General features: G+C 43.0%; 1 protein-coding gene and 1 long non-coding RNA gene across 4 annotated transcripts in view; one reads left to right on the forward strand and one right to left on the reverse strand.

Moving 5' to 3' along the window:
* LOC133067438 (uncharacterized) overlaps positions 1-15,527 on the forward strand; it is a 59,719-nt gene that overhangs the window by 41,150 nt on the left and 3,042 nt on the right. The gene's annotated exons all lie outside the window — the stretch shown is intronic.
* The window catches only part of IQCH (IQ motif containing H), a 228,544-nt gene that overhangs the window by 14,924 nt on the left and 198,093 nt on the right, over positions 1-15,527 (reverse strand). Inside the window, exons 18-19 of the mRNA XM_061158509.1 lie at positions 13,112-13,282; positions 2,149-2,271 (exon numbers count right to left, since the gene is read on the reverse strand). Coding sequence (XP_061014492.1) covers positions 2,149-2,271; positions 13,112-13,282 — 294 coding nt within the window. The remainder of the gene's footprint in view (positions 1-2,148; positions 2,272-13,111; positions 13,283-15,527) is intronic.

The raw sequence follows: 15,527 nt of genomic DNA on the forward strand, positions 1-15,527 counted from the left end.
TAGTAGGTGCTTGTTTAAATGCCTCTCCAAGAAAATGCAATAGAGAGAACAAGTGGAGAGTTCTGACCAGGGATGGACCCCAGGGTCTGAAAAGATGTGAATCCTTCTTAGGAAAAATAGAGTAAGGTCATTGTTAGAGAATTTGCAAATTTTCCAAGTAGTCACATGTCTCCTTCTTACCTCAGAGTTTTATGACTCAATTTCTCATCTCTTCTTGTAGTTTTATTTATTATTTGTTCTTTTTCTTTCTGTTTATCTCCTCCTACCTTATTTTTATGAAGCTTCCCTGGTCGCTCAGATGGTAAAGAGTCTGCCTGTAATGTGGGAGACCCAGGTTTGACCCCTGGGTTGGGAAGATTTCCTGGAGAAGGAAATGGCAACCCACTCCAGTATTCTTGCCTGGAAAATTCCAAGAACGAAAGAGCCTGGCTACAGTCCATGGGGTCACAAAGGGTCGGACACGACTGAGCAACTAACACACACACCTTATTTTTATAGAATGTTCCAGTCTCTGGATTTTATCCTCCAGATTTTCTCCTGTTATCTTTTTCTTCTTCATATTGTTCCATCACTCCATTACCTTCAGTCTATATTTCTCTCTCTCTTGCATTTCATCTTTCATCCTTTGTAAATTGTTTAGCACCGGAGACCTGGAGGCTATGCCCACTGTGTCTTCTGTGGTTCTGCCCTTTCTTCATTCTTCTCGCCCTCAGCGGAACCCCTTCCTCTGCACCATCCACTGTTCTCCTGGGCCATAGCAGCCTGTTTTCTGTACTGAAATTTGTTCTTAGAAATGAATCTGATCAACTCAGAGCCACAAAGGTGTAAATAACTTAAAAAATTTGGTGCTTTACTTTTCCCAGGGGTACTAGAACTTCAATCAAGTACAAAGCCTTCAGCCGAAGAAATAAATCTCTAGTAATAATTTGGGGCATTATAAAGTTATGGAGTATGTTTTCTTTTCAACAGGAGAACTTCTCTGCCAAATATGCCCACTCACAGAGCTTGTTCTGCTTTGATATTTTAGAAGTAAATAAAATAAGTTAACTCAGATAAAGCTAGAGTTAGATTTAGCCACCTTCTGGCATATGGAAGTCTAATAAAATTTGAGGCTGAAAACTACAGTTGACTCTTCAGTTGGCCATCAATAAAACTGGAAATAAACTAAAAACGGGGGAAACTGTTTTCTATCAGAACTCCTCCTGGAAAGAAACTACGATATGTATGTAGAAGGATGCTCTGATGCACTCCCCTGCACCCCAATTCATATGTTTAAGCCTTAGTCCCCTATGTGAATGTATCAGAAACAGGGACTTTAAGGAAATGGTAAAGGTTATGAGGCCATAAGGGTGATGCCCCGTTTGTATAGAACCTGTGTCCTTCTAGGAGAGGTTACAGAGACACCAGAGATTGCCCTCTCTTCACCATGTTAGGACACAGCAAAGAGGCAATTGCTCTGTTAAGTCAGGAAGGGTCCTCACTGGGAACTGCATTAACTGGCAACTTCACCTTGGATTACCCAGCCCCCAGAACTGTGATAAATAAATTTACATTATTTAAGTGAAGTGAAAGTTACTCAGTCGTGTCCCACTCTTTGAGAGCCCGTGGACAATACAGTCCCTGGAACCCTCCAGGCCAGAATACTGGAGTGGGTACCCTTTCCCTTCTCCAGGGGATCTTCCCAACCCAGGGATCGAACCCAGGTCTCCCACATTGCAGGCAGATTCTTTACCAGCTGAGCCACAAGGGAAGCCCTTTAAACCACCTTGTATATGGTGGTTTTGTTATGGCAGCCCAACCAGACTAGGAGGATGTTCATAGGTAAGCAGCTTTGGGTGGGGTTAGAAAGTTAAGACATGCTTCAAAATGAAGAGAGGATCCCCCTAATGACTCCTAAGTCTGGTGAGCTACAGGGCTTCTACTTTACTAAGGTGGGGTGTATGAGTCTGGGGACAGATATCAGCTTCCCAGGACCAAGTGTGACCCTCTGTGGGGTTGCCTTTCTGCTTGTCCCCAAGCCTTCCACTAAATACATGTCAAACCGATGTTTAAAGAACATCGGTTTGAAGGGGTACCAAAGTATTAGCTGCCTAAATCACCCACAGGCCCATATTTGGTCCAATCTTGGCCAGCTGTCATCCTTCATACCTCAACATTATAGCCGATGCCATGGGCCTTACACATTTGGAGAAAAACGTAGTGGAAAACCAGAGAGAGAGTGTCATGCCTCAGCTGGGTGCTCATCACCGCATAGCGACTGGTTGCCTGTGACTGGAAAAAAAAAAAAAAACAAACCACAGCTGAATGTCACTTTTTACAAAATATATAAACTTAAAAAATTTTTTATTTCTTTACTTTTTTTTTTTGGCTGCGCTGGGTTTTTGTTGCTCTGCGCAGGCTTTCTCTAGTTGCAGTGGGCAGGGGCTACTCTGCATTGCAGTGTGTGGGCTTCTTACTGCAGTGGCCTCTCTTGCTGCGGAGCACGGGCTCTAGGGCTTGTGGGCTTCAGTAGTTGTGGCCCGTGGGCTTAGTTGCTCCATGGCACATGGGATGTTCCCAGACCAAGGATTGAACCCGTGTCCCCTACATTGGCGGGTGAATTCCTAACCACTGGACCACCAGGGAAACCCTAAATAAAATTTTAATCTCAGAATAATTGTGGATTAAGAGAAAAGTTGCAAAGATTATACAGAGAATTCCTGTATATCCCACACCCAGTTCCCCTACTTTTGACATTGTACATTGATGTGGTACATGTATGTGATGTTTGTCATGAGTAAGGAACCAAACTGCCACATTACTGTTAAGTCCATACTTAATTTGGATATAATTAGTTTTCCCCTAATTTTCTATTCCAGGATCCCCTCCACCTTATATTTGTCATGTCTTCTGTGACAGTTTCTCTGTCTCACCTGACAGTTTTGAGGAGTACTGATCAGGTATTTTGTAGAATATCCCTCAATTGAGGTGTGTCTGATGTTTTTTTCATGATTAGATGAGGGTTGTTGGTTTTGGAGAGAAAGGTAAACTGCTACTTTCATCACCTCATATCAACGTGACTTATCATTATGACACCAACCACAGTCCCCTGGCTAAAATAGCTTTCATTAGATTTCTTGCTGTAAAGATTCCTTCCGCCTTTCCATACTGTGCTCTTCAGCAACAAATAATTAAGTGTACTTCACCTCCTTGAAGGGACCAATGCTAGAGCTTTAATTCCAACTGCTTTCTTTGTTTGGGAAATTGCTATTCTTTATCTTGCTTGCCTATCAATGAGAGCTATCCCAAAAAGGCTGGTTAGAGTAGGTCCAAAGTATTTCAACTATAGTATCTCCTAAAATATTCAAAATTTAATATGCACAAAAGAAAATATTGAATCCTGATAGTTTCGTAGCATGTCCTTCATGAAATGTGATATTTGCTATTTGACAATTATCTCTGTTTGTCTTTGGGCAAATGGAAATTTGGAAAACTGCTCATAGAGCCATGGCCAACCTTACAGCATAAAAGTGGCTACACATGGCCCAGATTTTGAACTTTGGGGACCCACAGGTGCTGGGCAACCCGGTGCCTGATCGCGTGCAGTGACTTGAAATAGGAGAAGGAAAAGGGGTGCTGCCGGTTCGCTGCTGGTTCACAGCTGGTTGCAAGGATCCTAATGACCTGACACACTATCTTTTGTGAAACCCCAGGCCCCCCGTCTGCCTCTGAGCTAATGCAGGGAACTGCGGCTGACTGAGTGAGTACCCAGCAGAAAATAAACATCCTTTCCCCCACATCTCACACACAGACACACACACAGATTTCATGTTCATCTTTTGTGACATACGTCCCGCACATATTGTGTCTTTTCCTTCAATATTTACATAGCATATGTGATGGTCATGTTATCAGTAGTAGTAATTAAGCCCACACATAAGCAGGGTCCACATCTACAAAAAGGTTAGGCCCCCACAGGCTAATGCATCGAGCTGTGCACCTCCACACTGGGAATTCTACTTTTACAAAAGAAAATCTATTTGACCGTCTATGTCTCACAACTGTACTTTGTTGTCTCCCTAACCTATTATGAGTTGTTCTCCCAGCTGGCTCCCTTTCATGACTGGGAGTTTTCTGAGGGCAGGCACTGTTTGGCTTCTGAATCCCCAGGCTGGACATGATGCTAGTGTTCAGTGTTTCTTGAAAGAATGGATACATGAAATAAAGTAAATGGGCTGCACTTCTCTCAGACGGAAGAGGCACTTCAAAGGATGTAATTCAGGGGACTTAGTCACTGAGAGCTTTGGGGCAGAAACAGAGACTGGGCAGGCACAAAACAGGGGACGGTCACACCTGCTCTAGAAAATGACAGCTCAGGACAGTCATCCCAGGCCTTGCCCCTAGAGGACACCTTTTGGAGGACAATGTAGCTCTGGCAGAGGTAATTGGAGGGTAACGAGAACTGGCTAAGAGAAGGTCTGGCTCAGCTATGCAATCAGTGGGGGAGCATGACCACCAGGCCTGCTCACCCTGCCACGCCAGGCTGCACCATGCTCCTGCCTTCACAGCAAAGGCCCAGAAGCCTGAGCTTTTGTGTATGGAAGTGAGCTGTAAATACTCTGAAATTCCATTGTGGTTACTGAGCATGTAATTGCGTGGTAATTACCATGAATTCACAAGATAATTCCAAGGTTATTTTTGTCTTCTAAACTTGTCTTATGCTGCTATAGTATATAAACTAGCAAACCCAAGATCAGGCACCAGGCAGTGAGGGGGAGAGATGGGCAGGCATCTGATACCAGGAGCCAGCTCAGCACGTGTCTTGGCTCCAGAGCGAGGCAGAAGAGCTCACTGTTCAGTATTTACTGGACAGCAACTATCCTGAGGTTTCTTCCACTCTGTGGAGACAGACTGCAGTTCCCCTCCTCCCAGACCTGGGCTTGTGATTCATAAGGAATTGGAAAGAAAAAGTAGGATATTTGCTATATGTCTCCAAGTAATGTCTTCTTTTCCATGACCCTCCCCATCCTAGTCCAGACCATTATAACCTACTAGAGAGGTGCAGGTACAAGCAGAATTGGGTAATGGAGAGGTTATACAGAGTCAGAATGACCAAAGCTCAAAACCTGACTAGGCCACTTACAGAATGTGTGATCTTGAATATGTCATTTAACTTCTCTGACTTCTGATGACTAAACAAATACCTAGTACTTGATACACAGAGGCTACTATTATCATTGCTGTTTCTTTGAGGACTTCCACAGGGCCTGGAGCATTGTAGACCTATGCCAAATGTAATTTTCCAGGCTGTTCCTTCCTCCACTGGCACCTGGGATGTTGAGCATTACAACCATAATTTAATGTTTTCCAAACTCAGGTTGGTCACTGCTCTGAACTCGTCAGTGTCTCCTTCGTGCCTTCAAGACTCCCCAACTTTCTCAATCACTTTTCCCACTGTCCACCTCCCATAATCTCTGTCCCAGTCCAGCTGGTTCGTAATAGACCACAGTCTCTCTTCAGCTACTGTCCTTTCTGCTGGAGAGCATCTTCCTCTTCTTGTCACATGGTGACTGCCTTAGTCTGTAAGGTCAGACCAAGTTCTATGTTCTGAGCAAAGAGTTCTCTGTCCACACCTGTCCACAATTGTTTCTCCTAAGAACCCCAGCAGCAGGTTAAGGGACTGTCACTCAAAAGGCACTTCAATGAGATCTCATGGTTTTCCTTTGTGTGTGTGCTACCTATTTTATATTTCTTTTCAACTCTTCGAGGACAGGGACTTTGCCAAATGTCCCTGTATCCTGGATGCTTGATGAAATTCCCAGCTTAAGTGCTTAATAAATGTGTTATAATAATGCAAATAAAGATGAATATACATGATATACCTATATTTTTAAAAGATTTAACCAAGTCTTTATAGGCAAAAACAGTCAATGATCTAGGGTTGTCTTTTATCCAGACTGACAGCATAGATGATAGTATTGTCTCGAAAATTAGATGAGTTCATAAAGACCTTGGAACAGTGTCTGGCACAGAGTAAGCACTCAAAAACAAGCTAGCTCTTATTAACATTTGTTAAGTTAAATTACTTCACAATTAAGATAAAATATTTGAAATTAAACAACCAACCAGTAAATCTTTTCATCAGAAAGGGACTTCAATCAGAAAACCTGGGGTTTTCTACTTACTTAACTTTATGATCTTGGGCAGCTCACTTACCTTTACCTTTAGCCTTACTTTCCTTTAATCTGTAAAATGAGTATGATAGCCCATGTCTTAATTATTCTTGGGGTTATCATGGGGATCAAATAAGCTCAGTTCAGTTGCTCAGTTGCATCAGATTCTTTGTGACCCCATGGACTGCAGCAGGCCAGGCATCCCTGTCCATCACCACCTCCTGGAGTTCACTTAAACTCATGTCCATCAAGTCGGTGATGCCATTCAAACATCCCATTCTGTCGTCCCCTTCTCCTCCTTCCTTCAATCTTTCCCAACATCAGGGTCTTTTCCAATGAGTCAGTTCTTCGCATCAGGTGGCCAAAGTAGTGGACTTTCAACTTCTGCCTCAGTCCTTCCAATAAATATTCAGGACTGATTTTCTTTAGGATTGACTGGTTGGATCTCCTTGCAGTCCAAGGGACTCTCAAGAGTCTGCTCCAACACCACAGTTCAAAAGCATCAATTCTTCAGTGCTCAGCTTTCTTTATGGCCCAACTCTCACATCTATACATGACTACTGGAAAAACCATAGCTTTGACTAGATGGACCTTTGTCGGCAAAGTAATGTCTCTGCTTTTTAATATGCTGTCTAGGTTAGTCATAGCTTTTCATTCAAGGAGCAAGTGTCTTTTAATTTCATGGCTGCAGTCGCCATCTGCAGTGATTTTGGAGCCCAGAAGAATAAAGTCTGTCACTCTTTCCATTGTTTCCCTATTTGCCATGAAGTGATGGGACCAGATGCCATGATCTTCATTTTTTGATTGTTGTTTTAAGCCAGCTTTTTCACTTTCCTCTTTCATTTTCATTAAGAGGCTCTTCAGTTCCTCTATGCTTTCTGCCATTAGGGTGATGTCATCTGCATATCTGAGGTTATTGATATTTCTCCCGGCAATCTTGATTCCAGCTTGTGCTTCATCCATCCTGGCATTTCGTATGATGTACTCTACATATAAGTTAAATAAACAGGGTGACAAAATACAGCCTTGATGTAGTCCTTTCCCAATCTGGAACCAGTCCGTTGTTCCATATCCCATCCTAACTGCTGCTTCTTGACCTGCATACAGATTTCTCAGGAGGCAGGTAAGGTGGTCTGGTATTCCCATCTGTTTAAGAATTTTCCACAGTTTTTTGTGATCCACACAGTCAAAAGTTTTGGCATAGTCAATAAAGCAGAAGTAGATGTTTTTCTGGAACTCTCTTGTTTTTTCTATGATCCAACAGATACTGGCAATTTGATCTCTGATTCCTCTGCCTTTTCTAAATCCAGCTTGAACATCTGGAAGTTCAGGTTCATGTACTGTTGAAGCCTCACTTGAAAAATTTGAGCATTACTTTGATAGTGTGTGAGATGAGTGCAATTGTGCAGTAGTTGGAACATTCTTTGGCATTGCCTTTCTTTGGGATTGGAATAAAAACTGACCTTTTCCAGGCCTGTGGCCACGGCTGAGTTTTCCAAATTTCCTAGCATATTTAGTGTAGCACTTTCACAGCATCATCTTTTAGGATTTGAAATAGCTCAGCTGGAATTCCATCATCTCCTCTAGCTTTGTTTGTAGTGATGCTTCCTAAGGCCCACTTGACTTCAGACTCCAGTATGTCTAGCTCTAGGTGAGTGATCACACCATCATAGTTATTTGGGTCATTAAGATCTTTTTTGTATAGTTCTTCTGTGTATTCTTACTACCTTTTCTTAACATCTTCTGCTTCTGTTAGGTCAATACTGTTTCTGTCCTTTATTATGCTCATCTTTGCACAAAATGTTCCCTTGGTATCTCTAATTTTTTTTAAGAAATCTCTAGTCTTTCCCATTCTATTGTTTCCTCTATTTCTTTGCACTGATCACTGAGGAAGGCTTTCTTATCTCTCCTTGCTATTCTTTGGAACTCTGCATTCAGATGGGTATATCTTTCCTTTTCTCCTTTGCCTTTAGCTTCTCTTCTTTTCTCAGCTATTTGTAAGACCTCCTCAGATAACCATTGTGCCTGTTTGCATTTCTTCTGCTTGGGGATGATTTTTATCACTGCCTCCTATATAATGTCACGAACCTCTGTCCATAGTTCTTCAGGCGCTCTGTCTATCGGATCTAATCCTTTGAATCTATTTGTCACTTCTCCTGTATAATAGTAAGGGATTTGATTTAGGTCATACCTTAATGGTCTAGTGGTTAAATAAGCTCACATCTATTTAAAGTGTAAAGCATTATACAAATTATAACAAATAGAAAGTGCCATTTTTAACCAACTTGCTTCTGATGCTGTAAAATCCATTTAGGTTTACCAAGGGAGTCATAATCTAAATGGGTTTTATTGCATCAGAAGACTCCTCCACAACCATCTGGACCATTCAGGGCTCACTGGGTCCTGGCCTAGCTCAGAGCAGATTAGGAGCCTATGGATAATGGTAGTATGTCTGCAAATAACCTCATCACACAGGGAGATGAAGCCTCCTTTGGAAGAAGAGCTTTTTCCACGGCTTCACCCAGAGATTTCTTCAGGAATGAGCTGAAGCTGTACTGTGGGGTTGAATCATTGACTCTCAGCCAACACAAGGCAGGTTGGGTAGCACAATGGTCAGGCACACAGGCCTGGGCATAATCCTGGCTTCCACACTTGCTTGTTGAGTGACTTTCCACAAGTTGCTTAACATTTCTTAATCTTAGTCTTCCTATCTAAATATGAGCATAATAGCACCTACCTCATATATTAAGTTGTACAAAGATTCATGTAAAGCACTTGGTTAAAATACCTGGTAAGGAGTAAAGGCTCAGTATATTTTGGATATTATTATCATGTTTTTATATGCATTATAGTTATATGCTATATATCTCGGTCCTTTGGAAAACTTAGAGCTCTTTACTACTTATCCTTATATCCCCTGTGCTTAGCAGAATGCTTGGCACAAAGTAGGTGAACTTACTTCCAATTGATTCTGGCTGAAAGTTTTAACTGATAGCTAAGGTGTGGCTGGTGAGAACTTACAATGTGACCTGTCACAACAGTGTTACGCCTTCCTAAAAGATTCTTCAAGAAAAAGACCTTTCAATGGAAGGCTGTGGTACAGAGGGATGGGCCCTTCCTGTGTCTCCTTACAGGACAAATCCCCCATCCCCAGGTCTCACTGTACATGAGGGTGCCTAGGTCAGGCTTGAAACAGAGTCCTGCTCTACATACAAACCCCATAAAAAGTAAATGCCTTAGGAGACTCTAGGGATCATTTAGGCCTCCCCTATTTTGCAAAACAGGAAACTGAGGCCCAAGAAAGTATCAGAATTCATGACCCCTGACTTCCAGTGCAGTCATGCTCTCTCCAAATTCCCACTGGCCACGTTTGGAGTGTGTGGGAATTTCAGAGATTAGCCTTTTCTAGGAAAACAAGGGGGAAAAAAATAGAAGGCAAAATATTACTGGTAGAAGTCTATTTTTATTAAACTACCTTTCTAAATCACAATCTAACAAGAACGCTTCAAGCTAAATAAAGGAAGCTTGAAATACTCCTTTTCACTGGAGAATATAATTTTGCTTCAACCACAATTTAAATTGATTTAGTTCTGAGCACCAGCACTTGAAGTGTGGAGCATATTCTATTTTTGCCATGATACTTGTTTTGACAGTGATGCATTTCAGTTGACATAGTTGAAATCCTTGTGTAATAAATCTCTGCCTGAAAATTAATCATGTTTATAATATTCTGAGAATTAATAACACCCATTGCTCAAATCATTAACTTAAAAAAGGAGCTTCCAAAATCTGTTCTCGGCAGTAAGGGACCACAAATAAATGAATGTTTGATAAAATAATCCAAGTAGCAGTTTAACAAGCGTAAACTTGAATGTGGTGGCAATAACACAGAACTATTGTTTAAGGGTTGGCAGAGGCTGATGAGGTTCTTATTTCAGTTACGAAGCAGGCATCCACATGCATAATGAACTGCTCTCTGAATTATTAATGTGTTGCTTATTTAGCCTCATCTGTCTAGAAGATAATGTATCCTAACTCTAATGAGTGATTGGTTTTGTACATAATTACAGTAGCAGCAGTAGTGGGGAAATGTGTGCCTTCAAAGAAGGAGTTCTAAAAATAAAGTCATCACATAAACTCTGTTGTTGTTGCATTCTATCAAAATCAAACCCGAAGCGTTGGAGAATTCATAATAAATTACAGGAGACAGAATCATTATTAACATCATAATTTAACACAAAAGGTTTTACTTAATCATTCATTACAGATCATGTGCTGTTGAAATGCTTATAAATGACTGGGGTTGCTTTAAGATGTTTGCAGAGGTGATCCCTTTTGGCCACCTCACCAACTGTGCTGTTGGAGGGTCCGCCGAGAGAGAAGAACAGTAAAAACAGGTAGAAAAGGATAACAATTTATGTCCACTCTGGCAGGATGTTAATTAAAAGTTAAAAAACCGTTGGGTGACTCCTTTTCATTTTCAAAACACACATGTCTGGGACTCATCTGATCTTGTTTCCACCTTCAAGTGGTTATTTGTGGAGGACACTGGACCAGAAGTCCATGCACATGGTCTAAACGGGTCTAAATGAGAGTAATTTGCCACCTGTTTCTACTAAGGGGACAATAGCTCTTCTTAGAGTTCAGAAAAGTTTTTACTTTCCCCCTGCACAGCATATTATAAGCATTATTAAACTGGAAATCTTTTATAGGCACTCATTCTGAATGTGCCCTCATTATTGCTAGGTTCTATCTGTGCATTTCCTTTTTCTTGTCTTCAAAGGGGTTTGTCAGCTGACTGATTGTAAACTTGATGGCATCACAGTCTGTTCACACTTGTTCAGGAGCTTCACTTTGGTTGTAAATTGTACCATGTGCATGTGTGCATGCTTTCTTTGAAACTTTCCCATCACATGTACACACGCACACAGGAGCACGTGTACGTGCACAGTGGCACCAGGGTGAGAACCTCCACTTATCTTTCTACAAGCAAAAGTACTTTCACTTTGTCCCTCCATCAGTAAACCTGCGTAGCTCTTCTTCAGTGATTATAGAGACATTTGATTTACTGAAGATCATGATGCTTCCCTCTTGAGTTCCTAAAGTGTTCCTAAAAGTGTTTAAGACTCTTGATCATGGGAGAATTCCTGTATGTTGCCTTTAGCTAGGATTGAAATCTATAGGCAAGACGGGGAAGATGGGAGAGTGCTTCTAATTCCAAGTGAAGCTTCTGCTTGCAGGTTTCTGAAGCAACATATTTAAATGCAGCCAACTGTCTTTGAAAGTCTTGCGTTGAATACTAACTCAGCGTCCAGCTTCCTCTGGGAAATGGCATGGAGTTAGGTTTGCTCAGCCAGAAGGTATCAAACTGTACTGCTGTCTCTCCCTCTGGCACTGAACTTAGAGTCTGGTAAAGGTCCCTTTGGTGAGGACAGAGGGAACAGGTGGGACCAAACCTGGGATATCCCTAGTAAGGTCCTAGGTCTGTTTCTCATCCCTAGTCCAATGCTGCTTCTCGTCTTAATAAGCAAAGAGAGCTAAGGGATTTGCATGAACAAGAGTATCTCACAGGACAAGTGAACTGAGGAGGAGGAGGAGAAGCCGGCTGCTTCAGCCCCCCCAAGACATCTGGCCCGCTGTTCAGGCTACCCTTCCAAGTGTACACTGAGTTCCTGCCAAGGAAGTTGACATAGGGATCCTTGGCAGAGTCAAAAAAGGGTTCTATAAACCCAGAGGTGTCTCTTGGATCCAAAGAGACTCAAGAGAGAGGCAGCAGACCCTGCTCTGAAGTGATCTCTCTAGGGAACTGGTGTGGGGGTTCTATTAACCACTGGCATTCCTCTTTTATCTGCTTGACATATCAGATCTCAAGGAGAGCTTCATTTGCAGGAAGAGCACAAAGCCCCCTATTGGGAGAGGAGGCAGAAGAAACCCTCTGGCATTGTCAGAGCAGCTGTGGCTTGAGCCCCAATCTGCTCGCACATCCCACCTAGAGGAAGGGCCATCTGGTCCTCTTGACCTTTGCTCTCCTTTCCCAGGACCAGCCTAGCCCACTGTCCCCATAGAGGTTTACCCTTTGTTACCCAGAGTCCTGAGGTTAGTAAACCTTAACCAGTCCCATTACTACTGCCTCCAACCCCTTAGAGTTAGGCTAGTGACGAGATGGGAGACTGGGCCATGGATCATCAGGGGCCTCATCAACCAAGCTGAGAAGTTGGGATTTTCCCAAAAATGACAGGAGTCATTTCAGAATTATAAGTAGCGAAGTAACATGCTCAGATTCGCCTTGACTGCCTTGCCTTCCTTGAGAGGAGGCAGAGAATCTTAGTGAGAAGCTATTATAACACTAGTGTGAGACCCTGAAAGCTGAAATGAAGTCTGTATCTTTGATGGGGAGAGGAGGGGTCAGAGTTGAGGCATTTTAGCAGCAGGCATCAACTTGAGTTGCTTGCCGACTGGATGTTGGGACATAGGGTGACTGATCCGCTTCTGGCCCGACTCACCAAGAGGAAGGAAGGAGAGACCATGAGTGCAACTGTGGGTAGTTTGAGCCTGAAGACTCTAACATTCTGTTGAATATAGAATTTAGGAATCGGAGGCTCAAAAAAGAGATTTGGGCTAGAAAAATACAGGTTTGGTTGGAAGCTTCTGGTAACTGCAGCAGTGGATATAGATGTATTTGTCCTGGGAAGTGAGCTGAGAAGAGAACAGAGGGGAACACCCAGACATCCAGCCCTGGAAAGCCCTTTCTCCTTCCATCCTTCCACGTGGTGCTTCTCCCCATTCCTACATTCCCCGTTCCTACAGAATGCTGTCTCCCCTCTGCCAGATGCCCATTTTGGGAGATTCAAAGATTTGCCTGAAATTCTTTTTTCCCTCTGGACCCACAGAGCTTGGCACACAACCAGAGCTCAGTAAATGGCACTGAGGAGAATCAGGATGCATCATTGGTCACTTACCGGCACTTTCTGAACATTTAGGTTGTTCATTTTCTTGTCTTTCTTGGGAGCAAAGCGGGGCACTTCAAGGGTGCTCAAACTGCAATCCAGGTGGCCATTGGTCAAGTATAAGGTGAGCTGAGTCAGGGCCAGCTGGTCACTGTACGAGAGGTTGAGGCCTGTTGCCCACACCTGAGTAGAACAGGAACCACAGATGTGAGGGTACAAACCGCCAGCAGGAGAGAAGGTCCCTGCATCCACGACTGCCCTGACCCACCCTGAGCCACACCAGACCCGACTGCACCAGCGAATGCATGACTTAAGATGCTGATGCTCATGTTTCTCCTTTGTTCAACAGAAGGATAGAGCCTTCAGTCTGATTCTTGTCAGAAGATTCTAGGTTCTTGTGGGGCATTTACACAACTGGAAATACCTGGCCAAGATAATCTGATGGGGAGGCCCAGTTCCGAAAGTCTCCCTTATCCTTTGATTTTTCTGCCTGTGGTTGGCCATTTCTAAAGTGGCCAGTGCAAGGCTTTCAACTGAGAAATGAAGTTGGACAGGAACTCCAGAGGATGGGCAATTAAAGGGGAGCAGATGGAGAAGGCAAAGGGCGAGTAAATATTAGAAAAGGGCAGTTTGCCCTGGCTTCAGAAAAAGCAGTGCTGGCTTCTCTGGGAATTGCAATATGATTCTTCTTTTTTATGGAGGGAAAATCACTTTTTTATTGTGGAAAGTTTAAATTTAGTTTTTGGGTTTTTTTTTTTGTTAAATTGGAGGATAATTGCTTTACAATGTTGTGTTGGTGTTTCTGCAGTACAACAACACAAATCAGCTATAATTACATATATATGTCCCCTCCTCCTTGCGCCTCCCTCCTCGCTCCCATCCCAGCTCTCTAGGCTGTCACAGAGCACCAGGCTGGCTTCTCTATAATGCAGCAGCTTCCCACTAGCTATCTATTTTACACATGATACTGTACATACGTCAATGCTGCTTTCTTAAATCATCCTTCCCTCTCCTACCCTGCTGTGTCCACAAGTCCGTTCTCTATGTCTGCATCTCCAGTCCTTCCCTGCAGATAGTTTCATCAGTACTATTTTCCTAGATTCCATATGTTGCAATATGATTCTTAAGGGAAGCTTAGGGTTGGCTGACAAGCCTTAGCTCTACCACTATTTTAACCTTAAGAGTACAAGAAAGTCATTTTGCGCACCCTACGCCAGGAAACCATGATAGCAGTCACCATAGCTGAATACCAGGGTCATTAGAGGGATGTGGGCGTGCATGCATGCTCAGTTGTTCAGTTGTGTCCAATTCTTTGTGACCGCATGGACTGCAGCCCACCAGGTTCCTCTGTCCATGGAATTTCCCAGGCAAGAATACTGGAGTAGGTTGCCATTTCTTACTCCTGGGGATCTTCCTGACCCAGGGATCAAACCCCTGTCTCCAGTGTTTCCTGCATTAGCAGGTGGATTCTTTACCACTGTGCCACCTGGGAGGTCCTAGAAGGATACTTTGATGCAATAGAAATTAAAATGCTTTGAGAGACAGATACATGTAAACAATAAGTTACTCTTAAGTTATTAGATGCTTGATTAATGTCCAGTAACTCCCTTGACAGATACTTACTGAGCATCTACTATGTGCTAAACTGCTGTTGGCAAAGTGGGTCATGTGCCACCCTCTCCTGTGGCAGACCATCCTTAATTTCTCTTGTCACTCCCCCCACCCTACACTGAATCCAGAATCCTCCTCAGTTCAATGCTCAAGGCACATTACTGTGCTAGTCATCTACGTGTAAAAGGCAGAGACATAGCTCCTACCACCAAGAGGGGGAAGACGGGATCACATTCAATTAATTGTAACACAATGAATACTTGAGGGATGGAACAAACTACCACCAAAGCAGAAGGAGTGGACAGATCGAGTCTGGCTAGTGATGTCAGGGCTGTATCATGGAGAAAGTAGCATCTGAGCTTTGGCAAGTCACACACACATGGCCAGTCTCTGTGTATCAAGTACCTCCAGTGTGCCAGGGGTTTCACAGACACCTCAGATCTTTATAATAACCTTAAATATAACAGCTCTATGTCACTGATAAAGAAACAGAGGTTCAGAGCGGTAACCGTGTCTAGGAAGTGGTGGTACTGGGGTTCGAATCCAGTTTGAATCCAGTTCTGCCCCTTCCCTGCTGGAGGAGATGGCATCGATCCTGACCCAGTCCATCCTTACCCTGGACCAGCTTCCCAGTCACACTAAAACCTGAAGCACAGAGGATCAAACATGTTTTTGTTTAATATATCCATGCCATGGAAATGTCTTGTGGAGAAAACATGAAGTATTGTGTTTCTGGAGTATGCTGTAATTAGCAGTAATGCATTTTCACTGTAGGAAGTTGGAAACTAACACATTTTCATGAAGACTTGATTAAATA

Source organism: Dama dama, chromosome 12 (assembly GCF_033118175.1).
Source record: "Dama dama isolate Ldn47 chromosome 12, ASM3311817v1, whole genome shotgun sequence".
Taxonomy (NCBI): domain Eukaryota; kingdom Metazoa; phylum Chordata; class Mammalia; order Artiodactyla; family Cervidae; genus Dama; species Dama dama.